Here is a 12,500-nt window from a genome sequence, read left to right on the forward strand (position 1 = left end):
GCGCCCCCGGAATGCCCGGCCATGCCCCCATCGTGCCCCGCCCAGCCCCATTGACGTTACGCCACTGTTTGAATCCCACCACCATGGGAACCTGTTACTAAAATTTTTGGATCCCACCACTGATCCAGCCTCTTTGAAACCCTCCAAAGAAGGAGACTACCACACTCTGGGGCAGTGTATTCCACTGTTGAACCGCCCTGACTGTCAGGAAGTTCTTCCTAATGTTTATGTGGAATCTCTTGTCCTGCACCTTGAACCCGTTACTCCTGGTCCTGGTCTCTGGAGCCGCAGAAAACAAGCTTGCTCCCTCACCAACATGACATCCCTTCAAATATCTAAACATGTCTATCATGTCACCTCTTAACCTTCTCTTCACCAATTGCACAGAATATTTCCCTAAAACGCTAACATGCTTTTGCTTAATTAATAGTACAATGTATTTTGCACCATTCTCCTTCTGTTTGCAGGCAAAGGGTTGGCAACCATCAGGCCAGGCAGCAAGACTGGTAGCCACTGCTGGCACGCATTCAGAACTAAACAATTAAAAACCTCACGTAGCCTGCCTCAAAAAGAAACTGCCCTCCCTTCCTGATAGCTGAAACAGACTCGAGATTCCTCAAGCGGCATCCTAAATTAAGAACAGCTACTCATAACTGTCTAATAACCATTGTGAAAGCATGGCACATTTGCAGAAGCAACGCCCGCCTCTCTGCCAGCTCCCACACGATTCCCAGGACGCCCTGCGAGAAAGCGGATACTCCAAAACACAATGGCCTAATTTAGGAGTAACGGAGGGGGGAGGGGAACGACCCAACTCGTTTGCAGGAAAAAGAAATATATATTGCAAGAGACTTCTGTGAGACATTTGTTCCCTAGACACTGCAGCCAAGACTGCAAACACTCATATGAGTCAGAGCGATAGCGCAGCTACTTAAAAATGGCAGATATGTCCAAAGGAGAACAAAGGCCAAGGCGTGGGCACAGCAGCTGTATTCTGTGACCTCACTGGTTCAAAATGCAAAGACCGATTAACAGAACAGCCAATGTCAATGTAGGACAGAAGTCACCTGACCTGATCGGACTTTCGCTTTTCTCACCTCACGGGCTAATCCGACAAATGAGAAACGTAGCTGCTTCTGAGGAAGAAATCCACCCGAAATCCTTGTGTGAGGAAGAAGAAAGCCCTTCGCTGCTATGGGCAATGTGACCCAAATGGATCTTAGTGGTCTCCCATAAGAAGAAGAAGAAGAAGAAGAAGAAGAAGAAGAAGAAGAAGGAGGAGGAGGAGGAGGAGGAGGAGGAGGAGGAGGAGGAGAAGGAGAAGGAGAAGGAGAAGGAGAAGGAGAAGGAGAAGGAGAAGGAGGAGAAGAAGAAGAGGAGGAGGAGGAGTTTGGATTTATTCCTCCCCTTTCTCTCCTGCAGGAGACTCAAAGGGGTTTACAATCTCCTTGCCCTTCCCCCCTCACAACAAACACCCTGTAAGGTAGGTGGGGCTGAGAGAGCTCCGAGAAGCTGTGACTAGCCCAAGGTCACCCAGCTGGCGTGTGTGGGAGCGTACAGGCTAATCTGAATTCCCCAGATAAGACTCCACAACTCAGGCGGCAGAGCTAGGAATCAAACCCGGTTCCTCCAGATTAGATACACGAGCTCTTAACCTCCTACGCCACTGCTGCTCCTAAGGCTCAAGGAGAGACTTAGAAGAGGGTGATATTGTTACCCACTGCTTGGGCAACAATTAATCAAACCAGAACACAATTTTATAAAATAAAGTAAAAGAAGTTATTCCAAATTTCGGGTAGCGGCAACCTGGCCCAGCAGAGGGGAGAGTTTTTAACAGAGGACCCAAAGTAGCAAACCTCCAGCAGCAACTGCCCCCCTCCTGGGCCAAGTCCAGGATTCTTATAGTGTTTTGGGGTGTTGCAGCAGAACAATAATACAGGGCGATTAACAACAAAAGAAGGACCATTAAGCAAAGCAAGTTTCGCAAGACCTGCTCCTATGAAATTTCCTTTGGAGGGAAAACCTTATCTAGGGGGTGTATATGAGAGTGTATTGTTTGGTAGCTTGGTCCAATCAAGAGTACAATGGGAGCAGTGCAGAGAGCAATTTCATGAGGGAGGAAACTAGTTTTTCAGGCTGCAGGAAAACCTTATAGGAAAATATCTTTTCCAGAAACAGATTTTTAAAACTTAACAGAATATATCTAACTAAATAATAAGACAAAATAAAATATGATTTTCTCTTGGCCACCGGTAACAATATCCCCAATTGCTCTTTGTTGACATCACCAGTTTACTCTAAAACTGCAAAGATTGTCATGCCCTTATATAAAGCCGTGGTGCGACCGCACTTGGAGTACTGTGTCCAGTTCTGGTCGCCGCATCTCAAAAAGGATATTGAAGAGATAGAAAAAGTGCAGAGAAGGGCAACAAGGATGATTGAGGGACTGGAGCACCTTCCCTATGAGGAGAGGCTGCAGCGTTTGGGACTCTTTAGTTTGGAGAGGAGGCGGCTGAGGGGGGATATGATTGAAGTCTACAAAATTATGCATGGGGTAGAAAATGTTGACAGAGAGAAATTTTTCTCTCTTTCTCACAACACTAGAACCAGGGGGCATTCATTGAAAATGCTGGGGGGAAGAATTAGGACTAATAAAAGGAAACACTTCTTCACGCAACGTGTGATTGGTGTTTGGAATATGCTGCCACAGGAGGTGGTGATGGCTACTAACCTGGATAGCTTTAAAAGGGGCTTGGACAGATTTATGGAGGAGAAGTCGATTTATGGCTACCAATCTTGATCCTCCTTGATCTGAGATTGCAAATGCCTTAACAGACCAGGTGATTGGGAGCAACAGCCGCAGAAGGCCATTGCGTTCACATCCTACATGTGAGCTCCCAAAGGCACCTGGTGGGCCACTGCGAGTAGCAGAGAGCTGGACTAGATGGACTTTGGTCTGATCCAGCTGGCTTGTTCTTATGTTCTTACGAAATCCCTTGGCTGAGCAGGTTTGCAGCAGGGATGGTTTTAGGGTAGGCTGACCAGACATCCCGCTTTTGGCGGGACAGTCCTGCCTTAAAACAATTTGTCCCGCGTCCCGCCTGTTTTTTGAAGTGTCCCGATTTTTGGAAGGCTGCCGCACTGCCTTCTGGGGCGCAAGGCAGTGCGGCAGCCTCCCGCGCACGCGGCCGCAGGAGCACGGCCTTCTGGGGCTGTGACAGGGCGGGAAACGGGAGCACTCCAGAAGGCAGTGCGCTCCTGCGGCTGCGCGCACATGCGCAGCCACCCGCCTATCCGCCCGTCCCGGTTTACAAAGGTAAGAACATAAGAACATAAGAACTAGCCTGCTGGATCAGACCAGAGTCCATCTAGTCCAGCATTCTGCTACTCGCAGTGGCCCACCAGGTGCCTTTGGGAGCTCACATGCAGGATGTGAAAGCAATGGCCTTCTGCTGCTGCTGCTCCTGAGCACCTGGTCTGCTAAGGCATTAGCAATCTGAGATCAAGGAGGATCAAGATTGGTAGCCATAGATTGACTTCTCCTCCATAAATCTGTCCAAGCCCTTTTTAAAGCTATCCAGGTTAGTGGCCATCACCACCTCCTGTGGCAGCATATTCCAAACACCAATCACACGTTGCGTGAAGAAGTGTTTCCTTTTATTAGTCCTAATTCTTCCCCCCAGCATTTTCAATGAATGCCCCCTGGTTCTAGTATTGTGAGAAAGAGAGAAAAATTTCTCTCTGTCAACATTTTCTACCCCATGCATAATTTTATAGACTTCAATCATATCCCCCCTCAGACGTCTCCTCTCCAAACTAAAGAGTCCCAAATGCTGCAGCCTCTCCTCATAAGGAAGGTGCTCCAATCCTTCAATCATCCTCGTTGCCCTTCTCTGCACTTTTTCTATCTCTTCGATATCCTTTTTGAGATGTGGCGACCAGAACTGAACACAGTACTCCAAGTGCGGTCGCACCACGGCTTTATATAAGGGCATGACAATCTTTGCAGTTTTATTCTCAATTCCTTTCCTAATTATCCCCAGCATAGAGTTTGCCTTTTTCACCGCTGCCATGCATTGAGTTGACATTCCCATGGAACTATCAACTAAGACGCCCAAATCCCTTTCCTGGTCTGTGACTGATAGCACTGACCCCTGTAGCGTGTATGTGAAGTTTGGATTTTTTGCCCCTACGTGCATCACTTTACATTTCGCTACATTGAACTGCATTTGCCATTTCTTAGCCCACTCACCTAATTTATCAAGGTCCGCTTGGAGCTCTTCGCAATCCTTTGTGGTTCTTACCACCCTACATAATTTGGTATCATCTGCAAACTTGGCCACCACACTACCCACCCCTACTTCCAGGTCATTTATGAATAAGTTAAAGAGCACTGGTCCCAAAACGGATCCTTGGGGGACACCACTCCCTACATCTCTCCATTGTGAGAACTTCCCATTTATACCCACCCTTTGTTTCCTGTTCCTCAACCAGTTTTTAATCCATAGGAGGACTTCCCCTCTTATTCCTTCATTGCTGAGTTTTCTCAACAGTCTCTGGTGAGGAACTTTGTCAAAAGCCTTTTGGAAATCCAAGTAGACAATGTCCACTGGTTCCCCCTTATCCACATGTCTGTTTACACCCTCAAAGAACTCTAGTAAGTTTGTAAGACAGGACTTGCCTCTACAAAAGCCATGCTGACTCTTCCTCAGCAGGTCTTGCTTTTCTACATGTTTAATAATTTTATCTTTAATGATAGATTCTACTAATTTACCAGGAACAGATGTCAAACTGACTGGCCTGTAATTTCCCGGGTCCCCCCTAGACCCTTTCTTAAAGATTGGTGTGACATTGGCCATCTTCCAGTCTTCAGGGATGGAGCCTGATTTCAGGGATAAGTTGCATATTAATGTGAGAACATCAGCAATTTCATGCTTGAGCTCTTTAAGAACTCTTGGATGAATGCAATCTGGGCCAGGGGATTTGGTAGCATTTAGTTTATCAATGGCTGCCAGAACTTCTTCCTTGTCTACCACTAACTTCGCTAGTTCCTCGGATTCACCTCCTAAGAAGCTTGGTTCAGGTGCAGGAATTTTCCTCACCTCCTCTTGGGTGAAGACAGATGCAAAGAATTCATTCAGCTTCTCTGCAATCTCCCTGTCACCTTTTAGCACACCTTTTGTTCCTTCATCGTCTAACGGACCTACCGCTTCCCTAGCTGGCTTCCTGCTTTTGATGTACTTGAAGAACTGTTTGTTGCTAGTCTTGATGTTCGCAGCCATGCGTTCCTCATAATCCTTTTTTGCCTCCCTTACAGCTAACTTGCTTCTCTTTTGCCACCATTTGTGTTCTCTCTGGTATTCTTCATCAGTTAAGTTGGACTTCCATTTTCTAAAAGACATCTTTTTTTTCCTAATAATTACCTCAACCTCCCTTGTTAACCATGGTGGCTTTCTTTTGGACTGGGCGCTGCCTTTCCTAACCTGCGGAACACATTCCAGCTGAGCTTTTAAGACTGTGTTTTTAAATAACCTCCAAGCACCTTGGACATTTTTGACTCTCTTGATTTTCCCTTTCAGCTTCCTGCGCACTATCCCCCTCATCTTTGAGAAATTTCCCTTTCTGAAGGCAAATGTAACTACATTAGTAGTTGTCACCTTATTCTAGGGTGGCCAATGTCTGTCGGGCCTAAAGATCTCCTGGGATTAAAACTCATTTCCAGACCCTGAGGAAAATGGCAGCTTCTGAGGGCAGACTCCATGACATCACATCCCTGCGGAGTTCCTTCCCCTCCCCAATCTCTACCCTCTACCCTCCCCAATCTCTACCCTCCCCAATCTCTACCCTCACTAGGCCCAAATCTCCAAGAATTTCCCAACCTAGAGATAGAAATCCTATCACAGACATCTACTCATTTGACTTTCAACTCAGGTGCTGGCATTCCAGATCCCCTGGTTTTCTCAACACAGTGTCTTGGGAACCTCAGGGCCCAAAGGGCCAAAGCAAATTCTGCATTGCGGTCTACTGCTCCACTCAACTAAGTGAGGTGAATTTCTGCAGGACAACGGCCTTTGCTGCCACAAAAAGGCTGCAGCTGTAGCAGCCAATAGTTCCTGTAGCTTCCCCAGGGGCGTACCAACCAGGGGAACATAGGGGGTCAAATGTCCCCGGCCTGTGGCCATTTAGTCATGTGGGGGGCAGAGAATCGCCCCCATCCAGTGGTGGGATCCAAAAATGTTAGTAACAGGTACCCATGGTGCTGGGATTCAAACTGTGGCGTAGCGCCAATGGGGCTGGGTGGGGCACGACAGGGGCGTGGCCGGGCATTCCGGGGGCGGGGCTGTGGCAAGGACACAGCCACTGCGCCGGTCCTTGGGCGGGAAATGAATGCACGCAGGCGCAGGCTGCCACGCACGGCGGTGCATCTCCTGCTAGACTGCTTCAAGTTCTGCGCGCTACTGCTGAGAGGAGGGGCGTAACTAAGGCAAAAATCACGTGGCAAAATCACCCATTAGTAACCCCCTCTTGGCACACACAAGTAATTAGTAACCTACTCTCGGGAACCTGTCTGGATCCCACCTCTGCCCCCACCCATCCTCCTTCTCCCCAGGTCCATACACTGACTCCATACACTGGTACAAAAAAAGGTTGTTGGTCGTGATGGAGGAGGGTGGCTGCCCATGGGACCGGGGGGGGGGAGGGGGAGGGAGGAATTCAGATTTTGCATCGGGCTTCATTTCCCTTAAATACGCCTCTGACCTTCCCCCTTCTAGAAGAAAGCCCAACGGAAGGGTCATGGGAGTCTGTCTTAGTTCACAGGAGAATGGCCAGCACTGGCAAAGCTATTTGCTCGGGGACCGTGATCAGAAGAACCAACGGCAGCCAACTGTATTTCCTGGATAAATTGTGAGAGTTTGAGGGGAGGGGAGCAGACAACAAACAGCCCACCAACTTCCCATACATAATCTCAGAACTCCACGTAGGAGCACTTCTCAGCAGCCAGGAAAGCCCTATGAAATTCAAGGTGGTTTGCATATCCTATGACAGTGGTGGCAAACCTTTGGCACTCCAGATGTTATGGACTACAATTCCCATCAGCCCCTGCCAGCATGGCCAATTGGCCATGCTGGAAGGAGACTGATGAAAATTGTGAGTCCATGCAACATCTAAGGAGATGCCATAAGGAGACCACTTCATCACCACGGGTCCTATGAGGTAGTTTATTGTTAAAGACTTTCACAGCTGGGATCAATCGGCCATTGTGGGTTTTCTGGGCCATGTGGCCATGGTGTGGTAGTTTCAGCTCCTAATGTTTTGTCCACATCTATGGCTGGCCTCTTCAGAGGCATGTCACGGTAAGATGTGTTTCTCTCCTTGGAGCAACTCTTGAGTACCCCTTGGTTTAGTGTCAGTTGTGACCCTAGGACAGTGGTGGCGAACCTTTGGCACTCCAGATGTTATAGACTACAATGCTGGCAGAGGCTGATGGGAATTGTAGTTCATAACATCTGGAGTGCCAAAGGTTTGCCATCACGGCTCTCGGACATGCTCTTCACCTTGATGTAAATGTCTTTTTGCAGCAGTGAGTTCAATCAATAAACCAACACATGAAGAAATCTGTTAACTCTCCACATGCAGGGGTGCCCTTGACTTAATGTGTATCCGCTTATTTGCTCACCTAGTTGGTCCAGGCTAGCCTGATCTCGTCAGATCTCAGACGATAAGCAGGATTGGATCTGGACGGTAACTGGATGCAAGACTACCAAGGAAGTCCAGGGTCACTATACAAAGGCAGGCAATAGCTAACCACCTCTGAGTATCTCTTGTCTTCGAAGCCCTACGGGGGTTGCTATAAGTCAGATTACACTTGACGGCGGTTTACATCTAATCTCCAACCATCTGCCCACTACAGAAAACTATGAGAGGTACACCATTGAAGCACCACACGGTTACGTACGTGGCACACAGCTCCTTGGCCCAGAGCAGCAGAGCCTTCTTCGCAGACATCTTCCACCTCTCTTTCGCCTTCACGCTTCTTTCAGCAGATGGACTCGCTGCAGGTGACGACCCAACGGCGTTTGCATTGTCCAGAGAGGGACGATTGTCACCACAAGCCAGAGTCTGAGCTAATGCTTCAATCTGGCAAAAAATAAAATTTAGAAAAAGAGAAAACCTTGACTCCAAAGGCTTTGCTAAGGATGCAGAGGAAGGAAGGAAGGAAGGAAGGAAGGAAGGAAGGAAGGAAGGAAGGAAGGAAGGAAGGAAGGAAGGAAGGAAGGAAGGAAGGAAGGAAGGAAGGAAGGAAGGAAGGAAGGAAGGAAGGAAGGAAGGAAGGAAGGAAGGAAGGAAGGAAGGAAGGAAGGAAGGAAGGAAGGAAGGAAGGAAGAGGAGAAGAAGAAGAAGAAGAAGAAGAAGAAGTAGAAGAAGAAGAAGAAGAAGAAGAAGAAGAGGAGGAGGAGGAGGAGTTTGGATTTATATCCCCCCTTTCTCTCCTGCAGGAGACTCAAAGGGGCTTACAATCTCCTTGCCCTTCCCCCCTCACAACAAACCCTGTGAGGAGAGCCAAACATGAAGATTTGAAGAAGAAAAAGAGCTGTCTTTATACCCCGCTCTTATCTACCTTCATGGAGTCTTAAAGTGGGTTACAATCGCCTTCCATTCCTCTCCCCACAACAGACACCTTGTGAGGTACGTGGGGCTGAGAGAGTTTGGAGAGAACTGTGACTGACCCAAGATCACCCAGCAAGCTTCGTGTGTAGGAGTGGGGAAACAAATCCAATTCACCAGATAAGAGTCCACCACTCACGTGGAGGAGTGGGGAATCATAGAATCACAGAGCTGGAAGAGACCCCAAGGGCCATCAAGTCCAACCCCCTGCAATGAAGGAACACACAATCAAAGCATTCCTGACAGATGGCCATCCAGCCTCTGTTTAAAAGCCTCCAAAGAAGGAGACTCCACCACACTCCGAGGTAGTGCATTCCACTGTCGAGACAAGCCCTTACTGCTCCAGGAAGTTCTTCCCTAATGTTTTTTTGAGGTGGAAGGTCCTCTTTTCCTTCACCTGGAACCCATTACTCCTGGAGGGTCCTGAAGTCTTCCTGGAGCAGCAGAGAAAACTCCCTCATCAACATGACATCCCTTCAAATATCTAAATATGGCTATCATGTCACCTCTTAACCTTCTCTTCTCCAAACTAAACATCCCCTAAGTCTCTCCTCGTAGGGCCGTGGTGGCGAACCTTTGGCACTCCAGATGTTATGGACTACATATCCCATCAGTCCCTGCCAGGATGGCCAATGGGACTTCTATCATTTTGGTTGCCCTCCTCTGGACCCGTTCCAGCTTGTCAATATCCTTCCCAGCTCTCCCAATTAGAGTCTGTTGCTCTTAACCACTGCACCATGCTGCCTATCTTTACTAATTTTTTAATTTATAGGCCCCTCATAACCTGAGGCCCCAAACTGCAGGTTACTAAGCTTTTGTGGAAAGGTGGCTCAGCCTTGCAGTACTTAAGGGACCATTTAGGGCTAAAATGAGGTGGGATGGGGGATGAAGAGCGAGGCACGCAGCACAGGTGGGAACCCTTCCATGCATAGAAATGGTCCAGAAGATCCAAGCCTCGACATGTTTCTTAGCAGGGAGCACTTAAACACTCACATGGAAGTGCAGTATAATTGTCCAAATGAGGCCCAGCACGATGGATGGGTTTCCTTCGATGATATCAGCGACGTGAATGTTGATGAGCTTGACCTGGACAAAGAGAGATGTTTGTTCGTGAAAAAGACAGAAATCCATCTCTGTTGAAAGCTGTCCTTCCCAGAGACCACAAAGAAGCTACGTGAAGTAAGCGAAAGAACATTACGCATACTTCAAAACAATCCCATTTTTGTGCAAAAAGAAGTTTAACGTCAGCAATCCAACCTTATTCATGCACAATTTGTCGACGCTTATGCCCAAAACGCAGCCACCCATTTTTATTCCCTTGTAACTAAGCAAAAATATGTGCGGTTCATAAGATTTTCTTTCTTTTTGAAGTGTCAGCAATTTGATATTCCCAGCAGCAACGGCATATTTTTCACACATTTTGTGCCCTTTGGAATATTGATATATCCTCCTCCCTTCGTTTCCATGTGTTACAAGCAGTTATATTAAATACATGCACAGGCCACCAAGCATGTGGGGGTGGGGGTGTTCTCCTTGCTCTATAAATGCATGGTACCGATTTCAAAAGAATTGGGATCAGTGGTGGGATCCAAAAATTTTAGTAACAGGTTCCCATGGTGGTGGGGATTCAAGCAGTGGCGTAGCGCCAATGGGGCTGAAGAGGCACAACAGGGGCGTGACCGGGCATTCTGGAAATTTGGGCATTAATAATTTCTCTGTTACTGTAAAAAAATTTCTCTCTGTTATTGTAAAAAAAAAAAAGTTCCTAATTTCCAGCTGGTATCTTTCTGTCCATCATTGAAAGAGCTCATGATAGCAAGTCCTATCAGTCTACTGCCAACAGAAACAACTTCGCTTCTCCCTTCCTCATTGACTGCCTGTCAAATGCTTAATACTTTCAAATACTTAATTTTGTTTCTAGGAAATCAAAAGGATACCTCTCCTTAAACAAGGAACTTTTACCATGGCTTTCAAAAACATGTTTTTAAAACAGCCCAACAGGAGGAGAATGATCCCGTTTTCTACCTTTCTCGCTTAACCAGCCACATAGGAAACAACAAGGACTCTATGATTTTTGGACCTAATGGGAATTTCTATACGGAAAAGTGCCGGACCCAATTAGTAACCCTCCTCTCGGCATAATAACACAAATAATTAGTAACCCACTCTAAAGAACTGGTGAGAACTTGTTGGATCCCACCCTCTGGGTGGGATGGAGATCTCACTGCAAAGATTTCCAGACTATAGCACCACCCCAGTCCCTCTGGAGGTAATGGTTGCCTTGGAGTAGGTGAATTCTACGGCACCCCATCCCCACTAACATACCTCCCCACCCCAAACTCATGCTCTCCTCAGACTTTCATGCCCATCAAATCCCCAGGAATTTCCCAACCTGTCTTACAGCAAACCATTTCAAAAATAATCCTTTTCGCATCCACACAGTAGGTGTTGGCATAACTCTGCAAGGTACCTGTAACGAGTGCATTTCCTCCACCTTTTTTTTTTTTTTAAAAAAAAAAAAAAACTAATTTAATTAATGAAATATATGTTATAAAATCCAAACTTTTTTTTTTTCATTTAATACAGCTGGCTGGAAGTTTTATGCAACCAAGTAATTTTATTCTTTGTTTTTTGTCTTCATCCAAAATTCTCCTCAATTACCGTATATACTTTCGTGTATAAGTCATGACCAAGATATAAGTCGATGGCATCTAATTTTGCACCACAAAAAACTGGGAAAAACTTAATTGACTCGCCAGTATAAGAGTCCGAGGGTTAAAGGGAGAGATGCAGCATCAATTGTGAAGGCATCAGTGGGTTAAATGTTTTTTGAATATTTATTTCAAAGAAAAACAAGTAAAACTGGCTCTGTAAGGGGAAAAGAGGGTTAATAAGAATAATATGGTCTCAACAATAACTTAAAAGAAGTACAAAGGCAACCTTAGTCTTCAACCAGCAACCAAGCTGAAACACAAGAGTTCAAAATCAAGCTTTCAAAACTGGATTCCTCCTCATCATCTGTATGTCCAAAATGTAACCCAACTGGCTTAGATTTTTTAAGAAGGGATATTATCTAGGAAATGAAAAAAAATCTACTATTAGCTTCCATTGTAAACAATGGGGGGATGGGGCAGAATCCCCTTTGGGGGGTCAATAACTTTTGATCCCCTGACCCAAACTTCACCAAACCTGGCTGGTATCGTAAAAGAGACTCTCCTGATGAAACCAGCCAGGTTTGGTGAAGTTTGGTTCAGAGGGTCCAAAGTTATGGACCCTCAAAAGGGTAGCCCCATCTACTAATAGCTCCCATTGAAAACAATGGGGAATGGGGGCACCTCCTTTGGGGGTCCATACCTTTGGACTCCCTGAACCAAACTTTACCAAACTTGGCTGGTATCATCAGGAGAGTCTTCTGAGGGTACCCTGAAATTTTGGTGTTGCTAGCTTTAAAACTGCGCCCCCTGCTGGCCAGCAAAGTAAAAACACAAAAAAAATTTAATGACCCGCATATAAGTCGAGGGGAGCTTTTTCAGCATTAAAAATGTGCTGAAAAATTTGACTTATACATGAGTATATACGGTATAACTTTTATTCTCCTCTCCACAACAGTCCTTCAGCTATTTTTCTGGGGTTTTTTCAAATTAAATTTGTCATTGGCAGGAAGGAAACGGTTTCCTAGTTTTTCATTATATTTACAGCGAGAAATACATGTCCCAGGAACAATTCCTCCCGTTCTGCTTTCGAGAATGTGCAAAGAACAGGTTCGGCTGAAACCACCTTGCTGAGATCCTCCTGGCGCCCTGGCACCTGAACACAAACAAAACCTTCTCGGT

General features: G+C 46.4%; 1 protein-coding gene across 1 annotated transcript in view; it reads right to left on the minus strand.

Moving 5' to 3' along the window:
- Positions 1-12,500, minus strand: part of LOC125426398 (nesprin-2-like) — a 133,951-nt gene that overhangs the window by 5,688 nt on the left and 115,763 nt on the right. Inside the window, exons 6-7 of the mRNA XM_048484655.1 lie at positions 9,661-9,753; positions 7,954-8,139 (exon numbers count right to left, since the gene is read on the minus strand). Coding sequence (XP_048340612.1) covers positions 7,954-8,139; positions 9,661-9,753 — 279 coding nt within the window. The remainder of the gene's footprint in view (positions 1-7,953; positions 8,140-9,660; positions 9,754-12,500) is intronic.

Source organism: Sphaerodactylus townsendi, linkage group LG02 (assembly GCF_021028975.2).
Source record: "Sphaerodactylus townsendi isolate TG3544 linkage group LG02, MPM_Stown_v2.3, whole genome shotgun sequence".
NCBI classification, from domain to species: domain Eukaryota; kingdom Metazoa; phylum Chordata; class Lepidosauria; order Squamata; family Sphaerodactylidae; genus Sphaerodactylus; species Sphaerodactylus townsendi.